At 34.9% G+C, this 12,693-nt stretch overlaps 1 protein-coding gene across 10 annotated transcripts in view; it reads left to right on the top strand.

Moving 5' to 3' along the window:
• LOC125061955 (protein Fe65 homolog) overlaps positions 1 to 12,693 on the top strand; it is a 92,547-nt gene that overhangs the window by 54,926 nt on the left and 24,928 nt on the right. For all 10 annotated transcript variants that reach the window (XM_047667597.1, XM_047667599.1, XM_047667598.1 and 7 more), the window contains exon 3: positions 343 to 481. In XM_047667597.1, coding sequence (XP_047523553.1) covers positions 343 to 481 — 139 coding nt within the window. The remainder of the gene's footprint in view (positions 1 to 342; positions 482 to 12,693) is intronic.

The raw sequence follows: 12,693 nt of genomic DNA on the forward strand, positions 1-12,693 counted from the left end.
GAGGTGTGGTGTGTTTATTTCTTGACGTTCATAAGTGTACATTGCGTTACCTATATGAATAAATGATTTTGACTTTGACTTTGAATGCCAAATTTGATGCCGGCCTTTTAAGAATTGGTACTTTCTTTTCTTGTAGGACCCTAAGTCGAATTAGTTCGGACAATTGATTCCACATACAGGTGGTGAACGGATAAACTGGCTTAAAAAACGCTGTTGAATGTCGCACGTCAAGGTGATACGGGTGGAATTTCGTCTCGAGGTCCGATGATGCAGAAACATTATTTCGTGTTTTTCCCTAAGTATGTGCATAAATACCATGATAACACTTTGATTTCTTTCCAGAGAATGGTCTACTCTCCTACGAGAATCCAAACTATCATTTGGACCCGGCGCGTCTCGAGTCCGCCATATACAGTGACCTCTACGATATGCATGACGACAAAATGCAGGACGAATATGACAGCTATCTAGATAACAGAAGGTATGTTTAGTTCCTTATGACTCAAGAAAAACCTTATAAAAAAAAAGAAAAAAAAGAAAAAAAAAGAAAAAAAAAGAAAAAAAAAGAATGAAAAAAAGAGAAAAAAAAGGAAAAGGAATGAGATTAGGTTTTAGTAAGCACAGTTTATAGGACGAGCAAGTTCATACATTATACTAGCAGACCGACCAAGCGTTGCTGTGGCTAAGGTTTTAGTTATATTACATAGTAGTAACCTATTCAAGGGATACGGTAGGCGAATACCAGTCATGGGGACCACCTTTTTTGGTGGTAATGCCATTAAATTGTAGCGTAACAGATGGCGCTGTGTTGAAAGTAACGTTGGTACTTTCAACACAGCGCCATCTGTTAGAATTGTGACTATCAAATAATAAACAACATTTTGCAATAAAATAATTTTACGGGTATAAATTGAGATGTAAGCTATCCTATCTTTTAAGTTAGATCGAACTCCACACGGTGTGCAAATTTGATTGAAATTGGTTCGGTAGTTTAGGAGTCCATAGCGGATAAACAACGTGACACGTAATTTATATATATCAAGATAAGCAATAGCAGCAGCAGCATGATGGCTGAAAGTTTTAAAGGGTCCGCAAGACACTTCTTTTGCGAAGCGAACTGTGGAATAACTCCCGGTGGAAGTCTTTCGTGAGAGACGGCCTGCAAGTTAAAAGTATACTCTTCCTTCCATAGGGTGCCACGATTCTTCTTTTTGGGCGACCTATAAACTCGTTTGCGTGAAAAAAAGGATAATATGCTAATTTTATGTTTAATTCTGGAGTTGAATTTTAAATTATTAATAATCTTACTGTTTTCATGGCATAATCACGTATATTATTAATGTACGATTTAAAATATTTCACACTATATGAGCAGATTAAATTACAATTAAATAATAATTTAGTAAAACTAATAAACTATGTCTACATTCAATATATAACAATACACATATAACACTAACATAACACATACAATTGTAGAGTTGATCCAAATCGTGGCACGCGAAAAACTGTTTGAAAAGAGCCAACTTTTAGATTATATTCTAAAAACAGGATTTTAAAAAAATTATATGACTTACTTGAGTAGCAGAGATGCTTCATCGCGTTCGATCTTGGGCCTCGTTTGTCACCTCGTTCCAAGTGTTTGTCTCATCTGCAACTGCTGCTGCTATCTAATTGATAAAAGGGCCTGGGACTAGTGCTGGACAGGCTACTTCTAATTAATTTGCGATATTTATTTTAAAATAAGTTTGATTATTTGCTATTTTAAGAGTACCGAGAGTTTTTTACGCCAGCTTTTTCTCTCGGCCTACTCTCTGTCTTCTTTGCCGATGATTACGTCTACAGATTCAAATTTAATGACGTGGAATAAGTGATACTTGTATCTTATGTTCCTTCTTATGGTCCTTCCGTGATCCAATCAAGCGTTTGCTTGGAGATTAGGTTTAAGAATAACTTTATTTCTCATAAGATTTGCATACAAAATTCACTTACTGAGAAACACATATTTAAAACTAAGATTAAAAATTAGAAATTAGAGCGCACAGATGTAGGTACATATATAAAATAACAAAACAGAACAGCACCAAAAATGTGGGTAGACATAATAAACTTGATCAGTCAACCAAGCAAAACACGGATGTACGAATTTGAGTTTTTACTAGATGTGGCATTGATGGCATAGTCTGATATAACAAGTTTACATTGATTATTTTAATTTTTTTCCATAACACTATTTTATTTTTAGTTTATTCCTATATTTATATATTTAGGGCATGTACAAGGTTTATAAAACATTTTTACAAACTAAAATCACTTTTAGGCAGATTTTGGTCAATATCAAATACAATTCTTTAACACCGTGAGGAGTGTTAGTTTAAAGTTCTTTAGACATTAAACATTTCAAGTGTTATCGCATTCCTGTCAATATATATATATACATATTATATTTTAATCACTTATTTGTATGTAATTAATGTGTAAGTTTTTAGAAGCTTTTTAAATCGGGCATAATTTTGTTCCGCTTTTATAACTGATGGTAACTTATTATAAATTGGAATTGGTATCCCTTTGGAGTGCATGGCCTATCCATTTCCACTTGCATCGCTTGATTGGCTAATCGAGGTTTCTCTAAAAACTTCTAACCTAAATATTTCCCAAAAAGGCTTTAAAGCTAAATAGCCGGGTCATAAAATACCAATGTATCAGCTGACAATGTCATTTATCACATCCTGTTTATCATAAGTCCATGACCTTACGCTATTAGTCATAGGTGATAGTGAATCAGCCATTTGGCATGAAAAACGCATTCCAGTTATGGCAAATGTCAGAGATTTTCCACTATTACTATTGAGTCTACAATGGATTGCCGTTTTAAACCCAATTATACTGTTCCTGGGTCATAGGGGTAGTTTTTATAGAGGATTTTATTTATACTGTATTTTTTTTTTTATATATATAACTAGCTGGCCTGGCGAACATCGTACCGCCTAACAGTCGATTCTTTATTTTTTTTAAATACTTATTCTGCTATTCGGGACACCGGTCTAGCTAAGATAAAAAAAAGAACGCTGATAAGACAGCAAATACATTATGTCAAAAAATAAAAATTTACCTTCCCGGAACCCCTCCACTAACACTTGAACTTTATGATATGGTATTAAAGTTCAAATTGACTTTTAAGTATTATTACGAATATTTTGTATGGGAATATAGAAAAGTGTTGTTTTTAGACTTTTTCACTCAATTTTTTAAAAATTTTCTCCGCAAGAACCATCCTCGTACTTCAAAGAATATTATAAAAAAAGAATTGGCCAAATCGGTCAAGCCGTTTTCGTGTTATGTCGTGACAACGGAAAACGGGTTTCATTTTTATATATACATATATATACATTAACCACTATTTGGCAAAAAGAGAAGAAAATATTTTGGTTACAATAGTCTATCAAATTATTAATATTGTTTTTGTATTAATCCGTTATCACAAGAACTTTCTGTTATCAGAAATCAGTTACGAGTAATAAAAACTGAAAACGGTACTTGAGCTTTTACAAGTGTGCTTGTGTGCCGTTTCGAATGTCATTAGTGGAAGTCGAAGCTTTTCATTTAAATTATAACGAGCGAACGAGCTTTCGCCACTATTTCCCTTTGAAGTTTTATAAGTTGGCGTTACAACCTCTTTAGGTCTCGGCCTCAGATTTCTGATTCTGTTTCATGATCATTAAATCTATTAGGCAAGTAGGTGATCAGCCTCCAGTGCCTGACACACGCTGTCGACTTTTTGGGTCTAAGACATATCGGTTTCCTCACGATGTTTTCCTTCACCGTTCGAGCTAATGTTAAATGCGCACATAGAAAGAAAGTCCATTGGTGCACGGCCGGGGATCGAACCTACGGTCTCAGGTATGAAAGTCGCACGCTGAAGCCAATTCGCCAACACTGCTCCATCCATAGAAAACTAAGATAAATGTAACTTTTTAAATTTGTTTTTATTTTCTTATTATAAATGTATTATTATTATTACTATGTAGGGTAAGAATATTGTGAATACTATAAATTTGTGCGTTGGAAATAGATAAATTTAAAACTGGTCCTTGTAGCTATGGACCTGGTCTTCTTGAGACCTGTAAGGGCATGTACTTGATGGGTCCGAATAGGGGATCGGCCTCCAGGTCTGGTGCCCTCCACTCAGCCAGTCACGATGAGTTTGTCTAGATACAGTAGAACCTCTATAAGTCGAACATCAAGGGAGACGCCAAAAAATTCGAGTTATAGAGTTTTCAACTTATGGAGGATTTCGACTTAGGCGGATTTTGATTCGACATAAAGAGTTTGGGGTTTATTCTTATAAATTTTGAGTATTCAAAATTGAACACCTGACACAAAGCAAGCAAACACGTGTTTCCATGAGTCATAAATTTATTATTGTACGTATATACTCCTAAAATGTTTTCTAAGAAACAATAGTGTACTCACATTGTCGGCAAGTTCTTAAAGTCGGTAACTTATTTTTGTTCGAACAATAGAGATAATAAATTCCAAATGATCAAGTTGTAAAGGTTGTAAAATAAAACGTTCCTATGTTCGAGATACAGAGGTCAAATTTAATTTTTCGAGTTATAGAGTGAAAATATGTACCAAAATGGCTTGGAGGGACTCGGTGATTATTTCGATTAACAGAGGGTCAAGATATCAAGTAATGGAGGTTTTGGTGTTTTAAGGGAAGGGAACAAAACATTTTTTCGAGATTTGGAGGTTTTTGACTTATGTATTAGATACGAAGCAATTGATCAGAACAGAAGAATTGGTAACATTTGACCGAATTCTCAATAGCCAACAATTGCGTCACAGGATCAGCGACCTGCGTACAGCGCAGTCGCAGTGCATCGATCGGTGATGCATCGCGGTTCCGGGCCACGACACGCGACACGCAACTCTTAATTTGAAAATTCAAATTTGGAATCTTACCGGAAGTACTTGTTTGCTTTATTTAAATTCAAATTTGGAACGTACTTGCTTGCTTTATTAAATTTGAAATGAATTGAATTTTCAAATTTGGAATCTTACCGGAAGTACTTGTTTGCTTTTTTCTAATTCAAATTTGGAACCTAAAGTACTTGTTTGCTTTATTAAATTTGAAATGTGTTTGAATAAAAGCTTGGAATTTAGTTATCAAAGAATTCCATGTTTTGTCTTCTTTTACTTGACGAGAATGCTCAGGTATTGTAGACACATTATATATAAATACAAACAAACTGAAGCACCCTAAAATAGATTATAATAGATATAAATATATATATATATGTCACTAGAATTAAACGCGCATTTCGACTCATACATTATTCATAATAAATGAACAGCTTGCTAGCTAGTGGACTGTGAAAAGTGTGTTTAAAGTTTATATGTATTGAATGTCAGGAGTATCTGAATAGTATATGTAATGTATGTGTGAGCAAGCTGCACTAAATGACTAAATATATGAGAGGGTGAGACGTAAGAACCTAACAACCCTACGGATCCCTAAGCCCTACAGACGTACCCTAACACATAAATAGTGAATATATAAATATATAAATAAGTACGGGATGTCTGCACCAAGAGACCTAAGGTAACAGACGGAGCCCTACGGGTAGGATCAAAGGTTCGAGGTGGTGGGATTATCTCAAAGCTACCGGGCAGGCTCACCACGATAATTAAGGGCTTGAAGTAGTCTTCGCCACTTTGAGAGGAAGCGAGAAATGAACAAGACAGAGCTATATTCAAATCTGATTTATTGTTATAAAACAATATCTTAAATACTAATTACACCTATTCACACATACATGGTATTTTTCTAGTGAGCTGTTGGTGTATCGCGCAACCTCAGCTATTATAATTTGGAACACATATGATCTGAGTCAACAGCTGATTAAAATTTAAATAAAATATAATTAAAATTGCTCTTCAGCTGTTAATATTTAGCACACATCGAATCCATGTCAGCAGTTCGTTCATGTTCAAATGATGAAATCTGAACATTCTGGCGCCCCACAGAGTCTGCAAAGGCTGGTACAGCTGCAGAGTCTCCTGCACGCGCGATGTGGTGCGTTGTGGAAGCAGGTTGTTGCCTTAGTTAGAATCTTCACTCACGTTCGATGACCGTAGACCCGTCTGTTGTGTTGGCACCGCATCTCCAACCGCCTTCATGTCGCTGTCTGTTATTCGTGATAATAAAAATAATTAATTTTACTAACGTTGAAATAATCTTGAAATAGTAAAATTCAAATGAAAACATTTTAAAATAGTTTATGTATTTAAAAAATGTGCTGAACAATGCAGTTATTTATTAATTAACTGCATGTTTTTCCCCCCGCGACACAAACAATTTTCTTTTAGCTAATCGTTTTAATGTTATTTGTTAAATTAACAGCTTTACTCCGTTACATATAGAAGGCGTTTGTTTATAATTATTAATTGAATGGCTATAGGTAATAAGTATCTATATGTGTTGCGTAAACATACTTGTATTTTCTGCATACGCTTATTATAAAGTGTAAATAGGTAACATTAAGTACTAATTAATATATTATGTAATTTGTATATATAGTTATATATTTTTTAAATATGTTTTTGTTATTAATAAGTCTTGAAGTATAAGTTTAGAATATTATGAACTTGAATTTCTTCTTCTCCTTCTTCTTTTTATAAATATCATTATCTTGTCTATAAATCGTCCTGCAGCTATCAAGCATGTGTTTAAGACCGGTGACAATATTCTTTGCCCCATCCCAAAACTGTCTTTTTGTCTGTATGTAATTGTCTTTTATTTTTGGTTTATCCATTTGGATATGTCGTGTTGTAAATTGTTGTATGGCGGCTGTCGCCCAAGTCGTCGTCTTTGCCTTTTAAATGTATTTGTATTTATTTGTAATGTAGTTGTATAGTTTTGTAATGTATAAATGTATTTGTCAGGCGGCTGTCGCCCAAAAGTATACGTATTTGTATTGTTTTGTAATGTAGTTTTGTAGTTGTCTGGCGGCTGTCGCCCAAATGTATAAGTATTTGTATTATTTTGTAAAGTATTTGTAGTTTTTTTTTATTTTTTATTGTATAAGTAAATATTTCTCATAATCCTCCTAAGTTTTGTCGTGTAGTCGTCTATCTCCTATCTTCATTTTACGTCTTAATTTAGTATTGAAGTCGTAAACTTTTAGTAATGGGTGCAATAGTGATACATTAAGTAATTTGTTACCAATGTATTTGATGTAAAACCCTGGATCAATCTTCTCAATACTATAAGTTTCTACCGCTATCGTAGTACAAAAAAGTTGAAATATTAATAAAAGTGTAAACATGATATTAAATGTTTTTAGTTTCGAATTACACTTGTGATGACAAATTCTTGCCAAATTATTTGAAATCACTGTTTGTTTATTGTTTGTATCGTCATTGTTTAAAGTAATTTTTTGTGGTATCTCTTCCGGTTCCAAAAATTTAGTTAAATGTTTTACTTCTTCTGTGCGTGTTGTACAACTAAGTACCTTTATTCCATTGTTTTTGTTGCTGGAACAAAATCCTGATAGTATCCACCCAAATTCCGTGTCTTGAGCAAGTATACCGTCTTCTAGTTTTTCAAACCCCTGTAACAGGATTTTGCTGTATTCCTGAGCACCTAATATTATGTCTATCGGCCCTTTTTTATAATAAGTCGGGTCTGCGATCACTTTATTTTTTAACCAAAGCGATTGTATTTGTTGTACGTCATTACTTGGTAGTGAAGATGTAAGTTTTGGTAATACAATCAGTGATACAGGTAATTTGTAATCACTAGAAAGTCTTGGTCGTAATGTTATATCCATACTACAGCTCGATTGTTTCGGTTCTACATCCCCGATTCCCTTGATATCAGCACTGATTTTTTTCTTTGGGTATGCCAATAATTGCGCCACTTCTTCTGTGCAAAAGGACGACTCCGACCCTTGATCACATAAAACTCGCAATAAATGTGGCATGCCGTCGTATGAAGTAGTCTGTACCATAGCTGTGGCTAATAGTACGGTATTATTTGTATGTTTTAATGTGCCAGAAACATTCGATGTTATATTACTCATCACATTAGTTGTTAAATTTTCTGTATGCAAGTTCGTGCATGATATTTTGTCTTTTGGTTCAAAAAGTTGTTTCGTCGGTTTGTCTACATGAAGTAACGTATTATGGTCAGGTCGTTGACATGTTTCGCAGTTCTTAAATTTCTCTGTCACACATTGTTTTGACGCGATATGGTTTAAACAGCGTCGGCACATATTTCTATTGTGAACAACATTATTTCGCTGAATTGCGTTCATTGTTATAAATCGGGAGCAATAATTAATTGTATGTCCATCGATGTCACAATACCAACAATATTTACGTTTTGGTTCATTGTACTGTGTCGAATCTACATTTAAATTTCTATTCGTTACTTGCTTATTATTATTAAATGATGTTGAGGTTTCATTTATAAACGATGTTTTGTATACAGATGTAGATGAAAAGTCCGATTTTTCAAGACTTTTGAAACGTTTTTGTAGAAATAACATCATTTGTTTGAAGTCTTGTATTTCGTTGCTATTATCGAGCTGTTCTTCGTACTTAGTGTTGGTTTCGTCATCCCATTTACGACTTAGTAAACGACATAATATGAGATTCCATAAAACTACTTCATTACCATGTTGTTTTAATAATTCTAAACATTCATTTATAGAGTCATATAATTCTTGTAAATTTTTTGTGTTCGACCTTTTAATTTTGGGTAAATCTAATAATTTGTCAAGTAACTCCATGCTTATTCTGCGTTTGTCGTCATACCGCTCTGTCAGTAAATTCCACGCGGTGACATAATTAACTTCGCTAATTGGTAAATATTGTATTATTTTTGCCGCGTCTCCTTGCACGTGAGTTTTTAAATACTGCATTTTTTCGCAACTGGATATTGTGTTATCTTCATGAATAATTTTTGTAAATAAATCTTTGAATATTCCCCATGAGTCGTATTTTCCGGAAAATATTGGTATCTTTATCTGAGGTAGTTTCCCAGACCTTGATGATGTCGAAGTGAGGGTGGAGTGAATTTTCCCTTGAATTAATTCTACACTAGTCTCATACTGGCCTTGTATAGTCTCATAGACGTTATTTGCAAAATATTCATGATCGAGTGAACTTTCGCTAATTAAAAACTCTTCGTGCATTGACTCAATTTGTTTCCACTGATTTTGTAAGCTATGTAGGTTGGATTGTAAGAACCAATTGGGTTTGTTCTCCTCAATTGCAGTTTGTACTTGGTTAATTTTATTTTTTAATTGATTCATCCTGAACTGTTGAATTTTATACTTGCTACTGTCGTATGTCTTAAATGATGTTGAAGGGTGAAAAATATCGTGCACTTCCTGTAGTTTTTTCTCGTCTTTATCTAGTTGTTCCATTGCAGCATCATATATTTGTTTAATATTTTTTTCGAAGTAGTTAGTTTTAATGTAATCATGTGATGAGAGAATGTCCTGTTTTGTTTTCAAAATATCATTATTATTTCTTGCTCGTGAAAAAATGTTTTTAAATAACAGTCGTCTTTCTTGTAAGTAACTCCCAGTCTTCCTCGAACTAGAATCCTTTCTTAGGTTATTTAACAGTCGTTTTATTTCCAGGCTGTCACTCTCCTGACTTTGTATTAATGTATTAATTTGTTGTATATCCATTTCGTCTTTTATGTAAGTCTTCTTTTGTTCAAAATGTCTTCTTCCCTAACCTAACCCTAGCCAACTAACTAAGTACTGCGCGTATCTGCGCCCTCAGTACGGTATATGCGACTTCTCAAAACACTGGTGAGATCCGCTGGTGGAAGGCCAGTGACCGATCCGCTACCGCAAGAGTGCTTTCCAACAGAATACACTTAGTACAACTACGTACTCAAGATCACCACAAACTAATGCAATTGGGGTTCACCAGCCTGTGGGTCACTCAAGCGTTAGTCCCTACGGGGGAAGGGAGGAACCGCGTAGTTCAATTTTTTTTTTACTCGAAGGACCAATGAACAGCTTGCTAGCTAGTGGACTGTGAAAAGTGTGTTTAAAGTTTATATGTATTGAATGTCAGGAGTATCTGAATAGTATATGTAATGTATGTGTGAGCAAGCTGCACTAAATGACTAAATATATGAGAGGGTGAGACGTAAGAACCTAACAACCCTACGGATCCCTAAGCCCTACAGACGTACCCTAACACATAAATAGTGAATATATAAATATATAAATAAGTACGGGATGTCTGCACCAAGAGACCTAAGGTAACAGACGGAGCCCTACGGGTAGGATCAAAGGTTCGAGGTGGTGGGATTATCTCAAAGCTACCGGGCAGGCTCACCACGATAATTAAGGGCTTGAAGTAGTCTTCGCCACTTTGAGAGGAAGCGAGAAATGAACAAGACAGAGCTATATTCAAATCTGATTTATTGTTATAAAACAATATCTTAAATACTAATTACACCTATTCACACATACATGGTATTTTTCTAGTGAGCTGTTGGTGTATCGCGCAACCTCAGCTATTATAATTTGGAACACATATGATCTGAGTCAACAGCTGATTAAAATTTAAATAAAATATAATTAAAATTGCTCTTCAGCTGTTAATATTTAGCACACATCGAATCCATGTCAGCAGTTCGTTCATGTTCAAATGATGAAATCTGAACAATAAAGTTATAATTAAAAGGATTGAGTGGTTAATTCACCAGGCGTAATTAAAAAATAATTTATTTAATTATAAATACTTTATTCCATTACTTTAAAAACTCCTTAAAAACGTTAATTAATAAGCATACTTGCCCTATCACTCCAAATAACCATTATTTTAACATTTTTATAAGTAAGAATTTAATGCAAGTTATTTTAGTACCTTTGGGTCTTAAGCGCCAGTTTAATGGCCACGCATCCGTAGCAGTCGCAGCCAGGCACGTTCGATGGCGTGGGGTCCAAGTTAGTAGCGATTACTTCGAAATTTAAGGCCAGAAAAACCGTATTATTGTACAGTTTTAACTTTGTCTCTTTTCTAAACAGCGTAAATTCAGTTTGAAAGAAAGGGACGAACTATCATTTGCGAATTGTGAATCTCCCGGGGTCAGTCAACAAAGTAAAATTGCATTTTGTGTTTGTTGTGTGCCGAGCGTTGGCAAGCTTTTTCTCAATAAAAAAAATACCTTCGTTTTTTAAGCGATTTCATTGTTAGAAAACAGAGTAAAGCAATAATTTCTGACATTTATTTATTATATGTTTATACATTTTTTATCAATTTACATCCAAATCGTATTAGACAAATATTTAAGTAACGTGGGAATTTTATTTTTTTCTATTTCCGTTTACATATTGATATATACTATTTAACCTTACATAACATATATCTTGGCTGAATGTAAAGGTCGCGGCCAATGTTTCTAAATCTAAAGTCTCTAAATGCAAACATTTTAGGTTCAAGCATAGAACTAACGGTTAACTAGATTGGATGGCGTCCAAAATCAATGTTTTATTACATAACATTTACCAAACTGTTACTTCTATTTAAAACCTTCCACCCGGGAATAGAAGAGTAGACAGGCTAAGAAGATGGTGGGCTGATAAGGGAGCGTTCAAGTATTACGTCACGCAATTTTTGGATATTATAGACCGCCCCCCCCCGCGTAACATGGGGGGCCATACGCGCCGTAACGTTTTTTTGTACCAAGGTAAAAATAGTAAAACATTTCGTGACCACCTAGTGACTCTTTATACCTAAAAGTTACCATTATGTGGTGTAAAGTACTAGAAAGTCGAAAACAATATTAAAAATAACGCGTAATTCAATCCCCGCCCCGCATCGTAACGGTTTACAAAAGGACCCCCTCCCCCCAAAATTCGTTACGTAATACTTGAAAGCTCCCTAACTTAATAGAGAAAGCAGGAAAATACTGGCAGACGATTAACAAAGGTAGAGCCATGTGGAAAGGGTTAGAGGAGACGTTCACCAAAGACAACTAACATTTATAAGTAAATAGGGGCAAGTATTACGTAAGCACAACAGGGGGGTCTTTGATTTTCTTATTTGGTTACGTCAATAGTAATTATTTACTTTTATACACATATTACCCACTCATTGTTTATGCTTGAAAACGAATTGCATTTTCGAGGATTCCTACACGATACGTTTATGTACTATTATTTTTGAGAGTTTTGTCTACTTTTGCTGACAAGAGGAAGGGGGGGGGGGGATAAATTGCAGTAAATCTGCTTACGTAATACTTGAACGGCCCCATCCTAACAATAATGGAAATTAAGGTCAAGTTTGTGAAGCGTGTCTTGTCCTGTGATGCAGCAACTCTTCCGCAGTTGCAATACGCGTCCCTTACATTACGAAATCATAATTGTTCCTTCCAGCCATATTTATTGAAGAAACTAGTGCTAGTGCTGCTAGCACTAGTCAGAATTGGTTGTCAAATAATGTTACTGGTTAATAATGTCGGATCTCGTCTGTGTCAATAACCTATGTCTCAGTATCGTGGTCAGATCTGGCGCCAATTTTCCTGTAACCGATACAGCGACACCAAGTTCTTTTACTGTGTATAGTTTGGAGCCTCCTCCAGTCTTTGACTTGATCAGTCCATCGTTGACGAACGTCCACGCGATAGCCTTCGATGTTGCCAATCACGATGAT

The sequence above is a fragment of the Pieris napi genome, chromosome 24, assembly GCF_905475465.1.
Source record: "Pieris napi chromosome 24, ilPieNapi1.2, whole genome shotgun sequence".
NCBI lineage: Eukaryota > Metazoa > Arthropoda > Insecta > Lepidoptera > Pieridae > Pieris > Pieris napi.